Source organism: Schistocerca piceifrons, chromosome 1 (assembly GCF_021461385.2).
Source record: "Schistocerca piceifrons isolate TAMUIC-IGC-003096 chromosome 1, iqSchPice1.1, whole genome shotgun sequence".
NCBI lineage: Eukaryota > Metazoa > Arthropoda > Insecta > Orthoptera > Acrididae > Schistocerca > Schistocerca piceifrons.
The window spans coordinates 749,005,792-749,018,979 of NC_060138.1; the positions used below are offsets into that span (position 1 = coordinate 749,005,792).

The following is a 13,188-nucleotide window of genomic DNA, read 5'->3' on the forward strand; positions in this document are numbered from 1 at the left end:
GCAGGCTGGCGTGAGGTCTGGAACAGGTTAAGGAAATGAGACTAGCAAAAAAGGACATAGCTGTGGAATACTTAACTTTAATCAGTAAATGGTGAACATCGCTCTTGACGGTACATGTTTTACAGCATCAATAGTAACTGGTAATGGCGCCTTGCTAGGTCGTAGAAAATGACGTAGCTGAAGGCTATGTTAACTATCGTCTCGGCAAATGAGAGCGTAATTTGTCAGTGAACCATCGCTAGCAAAGTTGGCTGTACAACTAGGGCGAGTGCTAGGAAGTCTCTCTAGACCTGCCGTGTGGCGGCGCTCGGTCTGCAATCACTGATAGTGGCGACACGCAGGTCCGATGTATACTAACGGACAGCGGCCGATTTAAAGGCTACCACCTACCAAGTGTGGTGTCTGGCGGTGACTCCACACTTACTACATTTTGGATGCTCATTTTCACGTCAGGGATGATATTTTAATTTACTGCTTCTTCCTACTAACTGTATTCATGACAAACTTTGCAGACTGTGTTCACATACATCTGAATGTACCTGCAAAATTATACCTATGTATGACACACAGTTCAGGATATATGATGTCATAAACACTGAGATGCTTGAAAAACTGCATCATGCGTGACATTTAAATTACTATTATTACAAACCAAATGATTCAATTTTGATGAAATTTGGTATGGTAATAGGTTAACCCCTGAGAAAGAACACAGGCTACTTTAGAAAGTATGTAGTATATGATACTTATTCATTTGATGAATATTATGTGAATTACAGAAAAAATATTTACTCTTTCAAAGAGTTATTTATGCCTGCTCTTTGACTTATGAGATTTGTCATATTTGTGAAAATGTTTTTCTTGGTTGGTATGTGCTATGTGATACATTTTAAAGTAATGAATACAATACTTATACAATTTCCACTGTGTTTATTCCAGTCTTCCACACTACTTGCGGTATAATGTAGTGCTACTTATGTGCATAATCCAGTATTTGAGGATGAAAGAGGGTAGTGACTTGCAACAAACTTTACACATAATGTCAAAACTTTATAAAACCTTTTCTCTCAGACAACCCCACAAAATGATGAAAGGAAAGAAGTTTATCATTCAATACATTTTCGCTGGTCATGCAGTAAAACTGTTGCATCAGGCATGATGTCATTACATTTCCATGTATTGCTTATGTGATACTAACTCTCTTCGCAACAAATTTAGCAGACAGTACCTGCATACGCTGCTAAATGTATCTGGAGAATTATTACATTGTATGACACATAGTTCAGGAGATAATAGGGAAAAAGAAGTTGGACAGAAAGAGGGGGAGGAGGAGATGGCCAGAGAAAGGGAAGAGGAGGAGGTGGACAGGGAGAAGGATGGGAAACATGAGATGGACATAGGAAGAAAAAAGGAGCATGTGGATACAGAGAGGGGAGGAGGTGGATAAAGAGAGGGGCAGGAAGAGACGGACACAGAGAAGAGGAAGAAGCAGATAGATAGGGGTGAACAGTGAGAGAGGAAGGAGGAGATGCACTAATAAAATTGAAATAAATACGTATCAGGGCAATGCCAGGTAACTAGTCCTGCATAAAATATCATGTGTTACCAGTTGACAACAGTGTTTATTACAGAAAATGTCTTTGGTTTGGCAGAAAGTAAAGATTTACCTAGTTGTCGAGCCAACAGTGAAGATATATGGCATTTCCAAGGCTTTTATGATCACTTGATGATGTGCTCTAGGTATTCTCAGGTTCTTTGACCAGCAGTTTTTCATTTTTCTTATGTTTCACCAGCCACTTTTTCTGGCAAAACAAAACATCAGAAGAAACAACCAAACCACTGCTAACTACTTTATGATGCTACCTCAGACACCATGTTCATAATGAAGTTCTGCAGCCCATAATTGGAAATGGAATTAGATGTAAGTCATCATATGGCAAAGTCACATTTCATAATTCATTGTGGGGCTTTTGTCTTGTCACATTCTCTTTGACAAATATCTTCTTCACATGTGCTGCTGTGTACAGGCTGTATTTTCACAAGGTTACAAACTATCTTCATTTTGCAATTTTGTCATTTGGTGTCCATAGGTGCCATTGAAGTAATCCCTAACAAAAAGTTTACTGCTATCTGACAATTATGCATGACATTCAACAACCCTCCACAGTCCCTTATGTAGAGGCCTAATGTGGCCATTCAGGAACTGCTGTTCAGGCCCTATACTTCACATAAATTTGTCCTAATTGTTTACATTTCATACCTGGCTCAGTTTCTTACCATTCACAAGTGTCATTTCTTGTGTTAAAAACTTTGCACAGAAAAGTATATAATTGGTGAGATGTCCACCAATAATTTTGGTGCTATTCAATGCATAAAAATTTTTGCTGATGAGAGTACTGAATTTATATTTGTATTATTTCTGTTATTGATACTCAAACTGCATAAGAATAGCATTTGGTGTAATTCTGCTTTAAAGCATGTTCAGTGATCATTTAATAAAATAATTTATTTCTGTTTAACTGGTAAACTAATCTTTCTGAGTCTTGCATACTGCTCACTATTTTGGTTTTTGATGTGCATTTTATTGACTTGTTCTAAGTATTAAGTGAAATAGGGAATGTAAAGCGTATGTCAAACAAAAACAGTTAGTCAAATGCCTAATTGTTATTTATAGTGGCATATCCTATTGTATTCCTCTCATATAGTGAAATCTCCATTATGCCAACACCTCTTTAGAATGAAGATATGTGCCTGTCATTCTTGTTATAGTGTGTTCCTGTTGTTTAATTCACTTGTAAGCAACAAAGACTTTTATTATGTCATACATTTTTCATTTATATTTAAGTTTTTTGGTGATAGATGTCATACATATGATTTCTTGCAACACAGGTATTAAATGTTGTTTTTTCTAGATCATTTCTTAACAAAATGTATTCAGCCAATGAGACACACTTTGCCATGTGTGTTTTCAGTTTTCAATTACAGAAATGTGGTAAGAAGTTCCCATATGTTGCTCTAACAAGATTTAATTTTTCTCCATTGTGTGGTACAGATAACTCATTGTTCAGTCTGCAGAAATGATTTTTGAGAAAAATCACTCCTGTCTGTAATTACTTTGTAAGCATTTCACTTCTTCTGTAAATGCTATATCATATTGTCAGATGGTATATCTGTTAATAATAGAGGCCATCATTTCTGACAATGTATAATTATTTTTTTGTGAAAAGACACATTACAGTATACCATAGTTTATGAAATATATTTTTTATCAGAAACTTCAAGTGTAAAAAAAGCTGATACGTCTTACACAGAAGAAAACTTATCACATTTCTTCACCAGGAACTGTGTGAAGCAGTTTCTTAGATTCTCAGTTATTCTTCAGATTGTTTATATTACATCTCTTGTGAAATGAAATGTATTACAAACTCCTTGTGGAACTTGATCTGTTAACCAAGTTCACTTATGATTTCTTTTGTATTTTTAGGTACAACTAAGTTATCATAAAACTTTATCTTGGCTTGTCTGCTAAAAATTATGTTTATCATCATTCTGTCATTTATTTTATAGCTGATTTTTGCATTTTGATTTTATTTTAGACATGAAATGTAAATGAAGAGTTAGTTTTGCTCTGAGATAGTTACGTATTTAACTTCTTACAAAACTGTCTAGGCCGGTATTTCAGCGGACAACAACAAGTAACAGTTTCCTGCTTTTTTGTAGGTCCACTGCAATACACCATAAGTGCTAAAGGTAGAACACAGCTAGTCTACAATGGCTTTATTTATAATGCTGATTCTCAGAGAGGAGACAGAGTGTCTTGGAGATGCGTGAAGTATCAGAGGGGCTGTCGTGGCCGATGTGTTACAGTAAATAATGAAATAGAATCTATACAGTCTACCCATAATCATCTCTCATATTAAGAAAAATAATGTGAAAAATGCAGTCATTGTTTGTCAACTGTAAATCACAAACTGGAAAAAGTGTGTCTGATTTAACTATAGAACTTACTTGTGGAAGGTTTTGAAGTAAAGTAATGGAATCATTATTTTCTTGATGTCTAAAATGCACAGTGTGAATGGAAATAAGTGTGAATATTCAAAATAGAATGGGAAATTCTTGTTGGCCTTCATTAAAAAATAAATAAATTGTTTTTTGAACTGTGAACAAGTATATTATTTTTGTAGTGATATTTTGCTTGAAAATATTACTAGTGTTTCTGTAGCATACCTAAGGGTGGATTTATGGTGACTAGATGCATGAATTTATTAAATTAAAATCAGAATTTCTGTTATGGGCAGATTTGGTAGTCCATAACTTTTTTGTTCATAGAGCTACTGAAAAATATTTTCCTCTACAAATTGTCATCAGAATTCCTGGGGCGAGAGCATGATAAAAAGTTATCATGTAGCAGTGAAAGACTATTTTTAGATCAAAATGCACTGATTTATCAATGGATATCCATTTAAGGTCAATGCAGTTTGCCCAGTACTTTTTAGTGAATACATTCCACCCTGTAAGAGAAATTCAGCAAGGTACAGATGTACTAATTTACAGTGACCACAACCTCTTTGTTACATTCAAAATGTTTTTGAGCACTACATTTCTTTAAATGTGTGGCTTGGTTAAAAGCAAAGCGTGCCACATCATGTGAATGGGGCCAATGTTCCAACAACTGACACTTCAGATTACATCATTTTTGCACTACCAAAGTATGTTTTTGGATAAGTGTTAATAACAGATTTTTATCCAGTTGGTATACAAGAATTTTTAAGTGTTCAACAGTATTGTCTTACCATTTGGAAGGCAATCAAGAACAATTCATTTTGCATGAAAGAAAAGATTGGTCATAATCTTTACGAAGTTTCATTGCTTGTCAGCTATCCTTTTTTTTATTGTACAGAGCACCTGTGACTCTATATTGTTTTCATTGTTGTTGCATTTCACAGATGGAATGGTGAACCTAATCCTCATCTACACTAAAAACACCATAACAGTTTGAAGCTTTCTGAAATCATCTAAACACTACCGAGATATTCATTTTAGTCAAGGTTCACCAATACAACAATATTCTTGTGTAAATATGATTTATCATTTTTTTTACAAGCAAAATATACTGTAATGTTTTGCAATACACACTGAGTCAGTTATTTACCACACTTTTAATAGTCAGCCATCCAATAGTGTATTGTGCACTTTCTCAGTGTTTTATTTATTGACTGAAATTTTGAATCATTCAATGCATGACTCATCTTCTGAGAGAAGTATGCCCACAGTAAATTTAGTTGCTTATTTCCTAGGACATGGAAGCTAGAGGCGCAGATTCACAATCAACTCTAAAAGAACTGCTGTTGGTAATAAACTGTGCAAAACAGTGTATTTTGTAACAGCAGAGTATTGTGGTCTGTCCCCTTGAAAGCAACATCTATTGTCACACCACTTTAAAAATTCTCATACACAAGACTGTTCTGCACAGCAATGGAACTCTGTACTTTCATTATTGCAGAACATGTAACAACATAACATATTGTTGACATCAGTGTCATCACTGTTTTAGGCCAATAACGTCTTATGTGGTCTTTATAATGCTAGCTGTCTGTCCAACATACTGAGTAGTGCATGTTTTGATAAGCAGAGATGATAAGGTTGTCTGCACACTTTGAACAATATTTTGATAGGAAAATAAAAGAAAGGGAGACTAATTGTAGGAAAAGAACAAGACACTGAAAACTTAGAGTGGAATCTAATTGGTATTCAAAAATTAATTCTAAATATGTACTGAATAAAATAAATAGAATGTAATATTATTCTTGGACATTTCTGGATTTAGAATAGTGTGAAAGTTTTACACATTCTGTAAAGAAAATATTCTGAGTCATCTGAGTGCATGGAAAAAAGAATAGTAGACTCATCTTACTTGAATCAGAGAAATTCGTAACCAAACAGGAGCATACTTTAAATTTTTGTGAAGTTACAAGCTCACAATTTCATATTTCCTATAAGGTGTGATCAAAAAGTTTCCATTTGAAGGCTGCACAGTAAAGAATCGGTATGCCAATCAGGCAAAGTCACCATGAGCACTGAGGCAATCGTCCCACTGATGCACCTGGCTGAAGATACCCATTTTGTAAAATTTCGTGTCCTGCTGCATGGAGAAGTCTGGCTGCTGCATACCCTCATCCAACAGCAATCATCGTCTCCTCAAGTCCTTTTTTAAGGGACTGAAGGTCTGATAATCACATGGGGAGAGATCAGGACTGGAGAGTGGGTGCTTGAATGTCTCCAACTTGAGTTGGCGTAACATCTGCATTATGACAGTTGTGATATGGGTACACATTTTATCAGGAAGCAGCAGCACCCCTTGGCACATCATTCCATGATGGTGGTTTTCGACAGACATGCTGCCCCATATACATTCTTTATTGTCTGATGGTTGTCTACCGATGTTTGTCCTTCAGCAGCCAAGAAAAGAATAACAGCATATTGGTACTGTTCAGCTGCATTTGGTAATAATTCTGCCATAGTTACTGAATATATTGTGTATAGGATATTGTGTGTTTCTGCATTTACCACACACACATTGGAAAGACACAAATAACACATTAATCCTTTGCCTACAAGTCAGTGCTTATAAACCCACATTGTAGTTGCACTATGTTGCAGGTATGCTGCACCAAGCCCTCAAATGGAAACCTTTTGATTGCCAGCTATACATCTATGTACATACTATGTGAGCCACTGTATACTGCATGGCACAGGGTACTTCGCACCATTGATATTCGTCCCCTTTAAGTGTTAATCTTGCAAAGACTGAGCCAACCAGTGACAAATCTAGTTGCACATATCTGAATTGATTTGCTGTGCTTCTTTAATCCATCTGGTTGGGATTCCTAAGACTCAAATAACACAGAAGAATGGTTTGCACAAGTGTTCTGTATGTAGCCTCTTTCATAGGTATGCCACACTTTCTTGTAACCCTCCAAATAAACTGCAGTCAGCTATTTACATTCCCTACAGCTGACTGTATGTGTTTGTTCCATTTCACTCCACTCCACAGCGTTACACCCAAGTCAAGCAGTACACTACTAATAAAGAGGACTGTTTCCCCATTGTCTCTGTACTAACCTACATTTACCCTCATTTAAAGCAAGCTGCCATGCATTGCACCAAATAGATATTCTGCCCAAGTCATCCTGAATCCTCTTCAGTAACTCAAAGATGACACATTCCATGCACAACAGTTGTCACCAACAAACAGTCTCATATTACTGGTTGTCCTCTCCAACATATGATTTATCTACATGGAAAACAAGAGCTGTTCTATCACACTTCCCTGGAGCACTATTGATGCTATGTTTGTTCTGATAGATACCCAACATCCAGGACAATGTTTTGGTTCCTGATACCTTCAAAGTCTTCTAGACAAGCCAATCACATATTTCATGACCTTTTTTGAATGATCAGATCTTTGTAAGCAATCTACAGTGTGGTTCAGGCGTGAACAGTTTTTGGAACTCTCGGAATGGAGAATCTGCCCTTTTGACAGTATCATATTTGCAGGATATTGTGTGTGAAAAGGACCAGCTGTGTTTTGCATGAGCTATACTTCCTATATCCATGCTGATTTATGGTCATACACTTTTCTTTCCCAAGGAAACTCATTATATTCAACCTTAGAACATGTAGCAGACCAACTTTAAGGATACTGGTCTGTTGTTTTGCATATCTATTCTTTTCCCCTTCTTATATACAGGAAGAACCATAGTTTTGTTTTCAGTTACTTGCTAGGGATTGCCATGTGAAAGGTTCACAATAAATGTGAGCTAAAAAACCAAATTGGAATTCCATCAGGTCATGGCACCTTATTCATTGTCAGCTAGTTCAATAGTTTTTCAGCACTCAGAGATGCATGAGACGCTTGCTTTTATGTCATCGATTTGACAGTTTATGCAGCAATAAAACAATGGTAGGTATATACAATCCCCCTATCTGAATGTGCTATAATGACATCTTATTTAATGAAAAACTGCCCCAGTTCCTGTCCAGAATTTCAGTGAGTTGACTTCTGGCTAGGGCCATATATTAGGCCATTTTGAATTGGTTCTGAAAACTGCCATAAATGTGATAAATATATAAATATTGTACAGAGTAGAAGATGGAAAAAATGAAGCTTATGTATAATACAGTCAAACAATGCAAAATCCAGGATGGGATGTAGCAATATTGTGAAAAGGAAAGTTGCTACTCACCATATAACAGAGATGCTAAGTTGCAGATAGGCACAACAAAAAGACTATCACAAATATATAGCTTGCGGCCAGGAAGGCCTTTGTCAGAATTAGGCAGCGAACACACGCATACACACTCACATAAACACAACTCACACACACAGTGCAGTCTCAGGCAACTGAGGCCACACTGTGAGCAGCGATTATGGGAGCAGCAACTGGGTGGGGGTAAGGTGGAGGCTGGGGTGGGGAGGGGGAGGAATAGTAGGGTAGGTGGTGGTGGACAGTGATGTGCTGTTGGGAGGTGCAGAGGGACGAAGTGGGAAGAGGGTAGGGCAGCTATGTGCAGTCAGGAGGTTAGACGGAGGAAGTGGAGAGATGGGGGAGGGGGGATGGATATCAGAAAAGGAGAGAAATAAAAGGACTGGATGTGATGGAGGAATGAGGGCCGTGTAGTGCTGGAATAGAAACAGAGACGGGGCTGGATGGGAGAGGACTATGACTAACAAAGGTTGAGGTCAGGAGTGGTATGGGAATGCAGGATGTATTGCAATTCAGAAAAGTTTCAAGAACCACTTGAAAATGAACTAATATAAAGACTGAAACCAGTAGTGGGTTCATTAAAGCTTTCAGCTGTAATTGGAGAACAAACTGTTGCAGAATCAGCACATGGAAAAACTTATAATGACATTATTTACATCTATACTGTACGAGTCACATGATGGGTGTTTGGCAGATGGTACTTCTGACATGACTACCACTTAACCCTCCCCTGGTACCTCAAAAATTGTTCTCAAGAAGAACAACTGTTGGTAAGCAACCATATGATCTAATTTTCACATTGTGGTAATTTTGTAATACATGCATGGGGTCATGTAATTTGTTGACCGAATCTTCTTGGACTGTATGCCCTCAGAATTTCAGCAGTGAACCTTACCATGGTGCACCATATCTCTTGTAGTGTGTTGCACTGGAGTTTATTGAGTATGCCAGTAACATTCTTGTGCATGATACATGATGTCATGTATCGCCCTTCACTCTGCCTTTTCTCTCTCTTCTATTAATCCAACCTGGTAAGAGCCACAGGCTGATGACAAATACTCAAGAAATGTTTGGAAAAGTACCGCATCAGACATTTCTTACATGGATTAATTAATTTTGCTTCAGATTTCCCCCCTATGAATCCAAGCCTCTCATTTGCTTTTCCTACAGTTGGTTTTATGTGGTCATTAAACTTTAGCTTGCTCCAGATGATTGTTTTAAAGTATTTGACGTTTTCAGTGTGTCACTGACAGGCACAATGAAAAAGAATGCTAGAAATATTTCAGCTTTTGGATAAAGTTCTTCTTCAGAAGAAGAAAACTCACACACACGGTTATTGTCACCGGGTATTAAGGCCCACTTGCAACTGCAGCTGATGTGACAAACTGTCTAACTGGGAGGGGTAGTTTGGGTAAGGAAGAGAAGTGGAGCGGAATGGGGGAGGGGTAGCAGAATAGGGGTGGTGTAAGATGCTAGGACTGCATGAAGGAGTATCCAGGGACATGGTGGGGAGAGAACAGGGGTACTTAGGTGCAGAGGCCAGACAAGCGTGCGGTTCCTGAAGAGGGGCAGCAACCTCTTCAGTAGCTAGAGGGCCAACAGTGTCAATGATTGACTGATCTGGCCTTTTAACATCAACCAAAGCGGCCTTGCCTGTGATGATACTGCGAACAACTGAAAGCAAGAGGAAACTGCAGTCATAATTTTTCCCAAGGGCATTAGCTCTAAAGTATGGTTAAATGATGATAACATCCTCTTAATATATCTAAAAACACAGATGATGTGACTTACCGAACAAAAGTGCTGGCAGGTCGATAGACACACAAACAAACACAAACATACACATGAAATTCAAGCTTTCGCAACAAACTGTTGCCTCATCAGAAAAGAGGGAAGGAGAGGGAAAGACGAAAGGATGTGGGTTGTGCTTGTGTCTGTGTATGTGTGGATGGATATGTGTGTGTGTGCGAGTGTATACCCCTTCTTTCCCCCTAAGGTAAGTCTTTCCGCTCCCGGGATTGGAATGACTCCTTACCCTCTCCCTTAAAACCCACATCCTTTCGTCTTTTCCTCTCCTTCCCTCTTTCCTGATGAGGCAACAGTTTGTTGCGAAAGCTTGAATTTCATGTGTATGCTTGTGTTTGTTTGTGTGTCTATCGACCTGCCAGCACTTTCGTTCGGTAAGTCACATCATCTGTGTTTTTAGATATATTTTTCCAATGTGGAACGTTTCCCTCTATTATATTAACATCCTCTTAAGTAATATATTCCCCCATTCAGATCTCTGGGTGGGGACTACTCAGGAAGACACTGTTATCAGGAGAAACAAAACTGGCATTCTACACATTGGAGCATAGAATGTCAGATCCCTGAATTGGTCAGGTAGGTTAGAAAATATAAAAAGGGAAATGGTTAGGTTAATGTTAGGTGTAATGGGAATTAGTGAAGTTCAGTGGCAGGAGGAACAGAATTTCTGGTCAGGTGAATACAAGGTTATAAATACAAAATCAAATAGGAGCAATGCAGAAGTGTATTTAGTAATGAATAAAAAAATAGGAATGCAGATAATATACTATGAAAAGCATACTGAACACATTTCTGTAGCCATGATAGACACAAAGCCCATGCCCATCACAGTAGTACGAGTTTATATGCCAACTAGCTCTGCAGATGAGGACATAGAGATAATGTGTGATGAAATAAAAGAAATTATTTAGATAGTTGAGATGAAAATTTAATCGTCATGGGAGACTGGAATTCAATAGTAGGAAAAGGAAGTGAAGGAAGAGTAGTTGGTTGAATATGGACTGGGAGAAAGGAATGAAAGAGAAACCCACCTGGTAGAATTCTGCACAGAGTACAATTAATCTCAGCTAACACTTTGTTTAAGAATCACGAAAGAAGGTTGTATATGTGGAAGAGACCTGGAGACACCAGAAGGTTTCAGGTTGATTATATTATGGTAAGACAGAGATTTGAAAACCAGATTTTAAATTGTATGACATTCCCAGGGGCAGATGTGGACTCTGGCCACAATTTATTTTTTATGAATTGCAAATTAAAACTGAAGAAATTGTAAAAAGTCCGGAATGTAAGGAGATGGGACTGGGATAAACTGAAAGAACCAGAGGTTCTAGATAGTTTCAGAGGGAACATTAGGGAACACCTGACAAGAACTGAGGAAAGCTATACAGTAGAAGAAGCATGGATAGCCTTGAGAGGTGAAATAGTGAAGGCAGCAGAGGATCAAGTAGGTAAAAAGATGAGGGCTAGTAGAAATATTTGGGTAACACAATAGATATTGAATTTAATAAATGAAAGGAGAATATATAAAAATGCAATAAATGAAGCAGGTGAGAGACAATACAAACGTCTAAAAATGAAATCGACAGGAGGTGCAAAAAGGCTAAGCAGGAATGGCTAGAGGACAAGTGCATTGGTGTAGAAGCATAAATCACTAGGGTTAAGACAGATGCTACATACAGGAAAATTAAAGAGACCTTTGGAGAAAAGAGAACCACCATTGTGAATATCAAGAGCTCAGATGGAAAACCAGTCCTAAGCAAAGAAGGGAAAGCAGAAAAGTGGAAGGAGTATAAAGAGAGTCTATACAATGGAGATGTACTTGAGGGCAATATTATGTAAATGGAAGAGGACATAGATGTAGAAAAAAAGAAAGATATAACATTGTGTGAAGAATTTGACAAAGCACTGAAAGACTTAAGTCAAAACAAGGTCCCAGGAGCAGACAGCATTCTGTTAGAACTACTGATAGCCTTGAGAGAGCCAGCCATGACAAAACTCTTCCTTCTGATGAGCAAGATGTATGAAACAAGTGAAATACCCTCAGACTTCAAGAAGAATATGATAATTCCATTCCAAAGAAAGCAGATGCGGACAATTTGAATATTAGTGAACAGGCTATTTAATAAGTCATGGCAGCAAAATACTAATATGAATCAATTACAGAAGAATGGAAAAACTGGTAGAAGCTGATCTCGGGGAAGACCAGTTTGGATTCCAGAGAAATCGCGAGGCAATACAGACCCTACGACTTTTCAAAGAAGGTAGGTTAAGGAAAGGCAAGCCTATGTTTATGGCATTTGTAGACTTGGAGAAAGATTTTGTCAATGTTGACTGGAATACTCTCTTTCACATTATAAAGGTGTCAGAGGTAAAATACAGGGAGTGAAAGGCTGTTTACAATTTGTACAAAAAACAGATGGCAGTTACAAGAGTTGAGGGGCACGAAAGTGAAGCAGTGGTTGAGAAGGGAATGAGACAGGATTGCAGCCTATTCCTAATGATATTCAGTATGTATATTAAGAAAGCACTAAAGGAAACAAAAAAATTTGGAGTCGGAATTAAAGTCCAGTGAGAAGAAACAAAAACTTTGAGGTTTGCCAATGACATTGTAATTTTGTGAGAGACAGAAAAGGACTTGGAAGAACGGGTGAACAGAATGGACAGTGTCTTAAAAGGAGAATGTTAGATGAACATCAACAAAAGCAAAATGAGAATAATGGAGTGTTGTCTAATTAAATCAGATGATGCCGAGGGAATTGAATTAGGAAATGAGACAATTAAAGTAGTAAAGGAGTTTTGCTATTTGGGGAGCAAAATAACTGATGATGGTCAACGTAGGGAGGATAAGAAATGCAGACTGGTAACGGCAAAAAAAAATTTTCTGAAGGAGGGAAATTTGTTAACAATGCGTATAGATTTAAGTGCAGAAAGTCCTTTCTGAATGTGTTTGCATGGAGTGTAGCTACGAATGGAAGTGAAACATGGATGATAAACAGTTTAGACAAGAAGAGAAGAGAAACATTTGAAATGTGGTGCTACAGAAGAATGCTGAAGATTAGATGGGTACATCACATAACTAATGAGGAGGTAGTGAATAGAACTGAGGAGAAGAGAA

At 37.7% G+C, this 13,188-nt stretch overlaps 1 protein-coding gene across 5 annotated transcripts in view; it reads left to right on the forward strand.

The window, feature by feature from the left end:
• LOC124711896 (longitudinals lacking protein, isoforms H/M/V-like) overlaps positions 1-13,188 on the forward strand; it is a 474,926-nt gene that overhangs the window by 301,579 nt on the left and 160,159 nt on the right. The window contains exon 8 of one of the 5 annotated variants that reach the window (XM_047242221.1): positions 3,721-4,110. The exons of the other annotated variants lie outside the window; for them this stretch is intronic. Coding sequence (XP_047098177.1) covers positions 3,721-3,920 — 200 coding nt within the window. The 3' untranslated portion in view covers positions 3,921-4,110. Of the gene's footprint in view, positions 1-3,720; positions 4,111-13,188 lie in introns of those variants that run through there. 5 annotated transcript variants of the gene reach the window in all.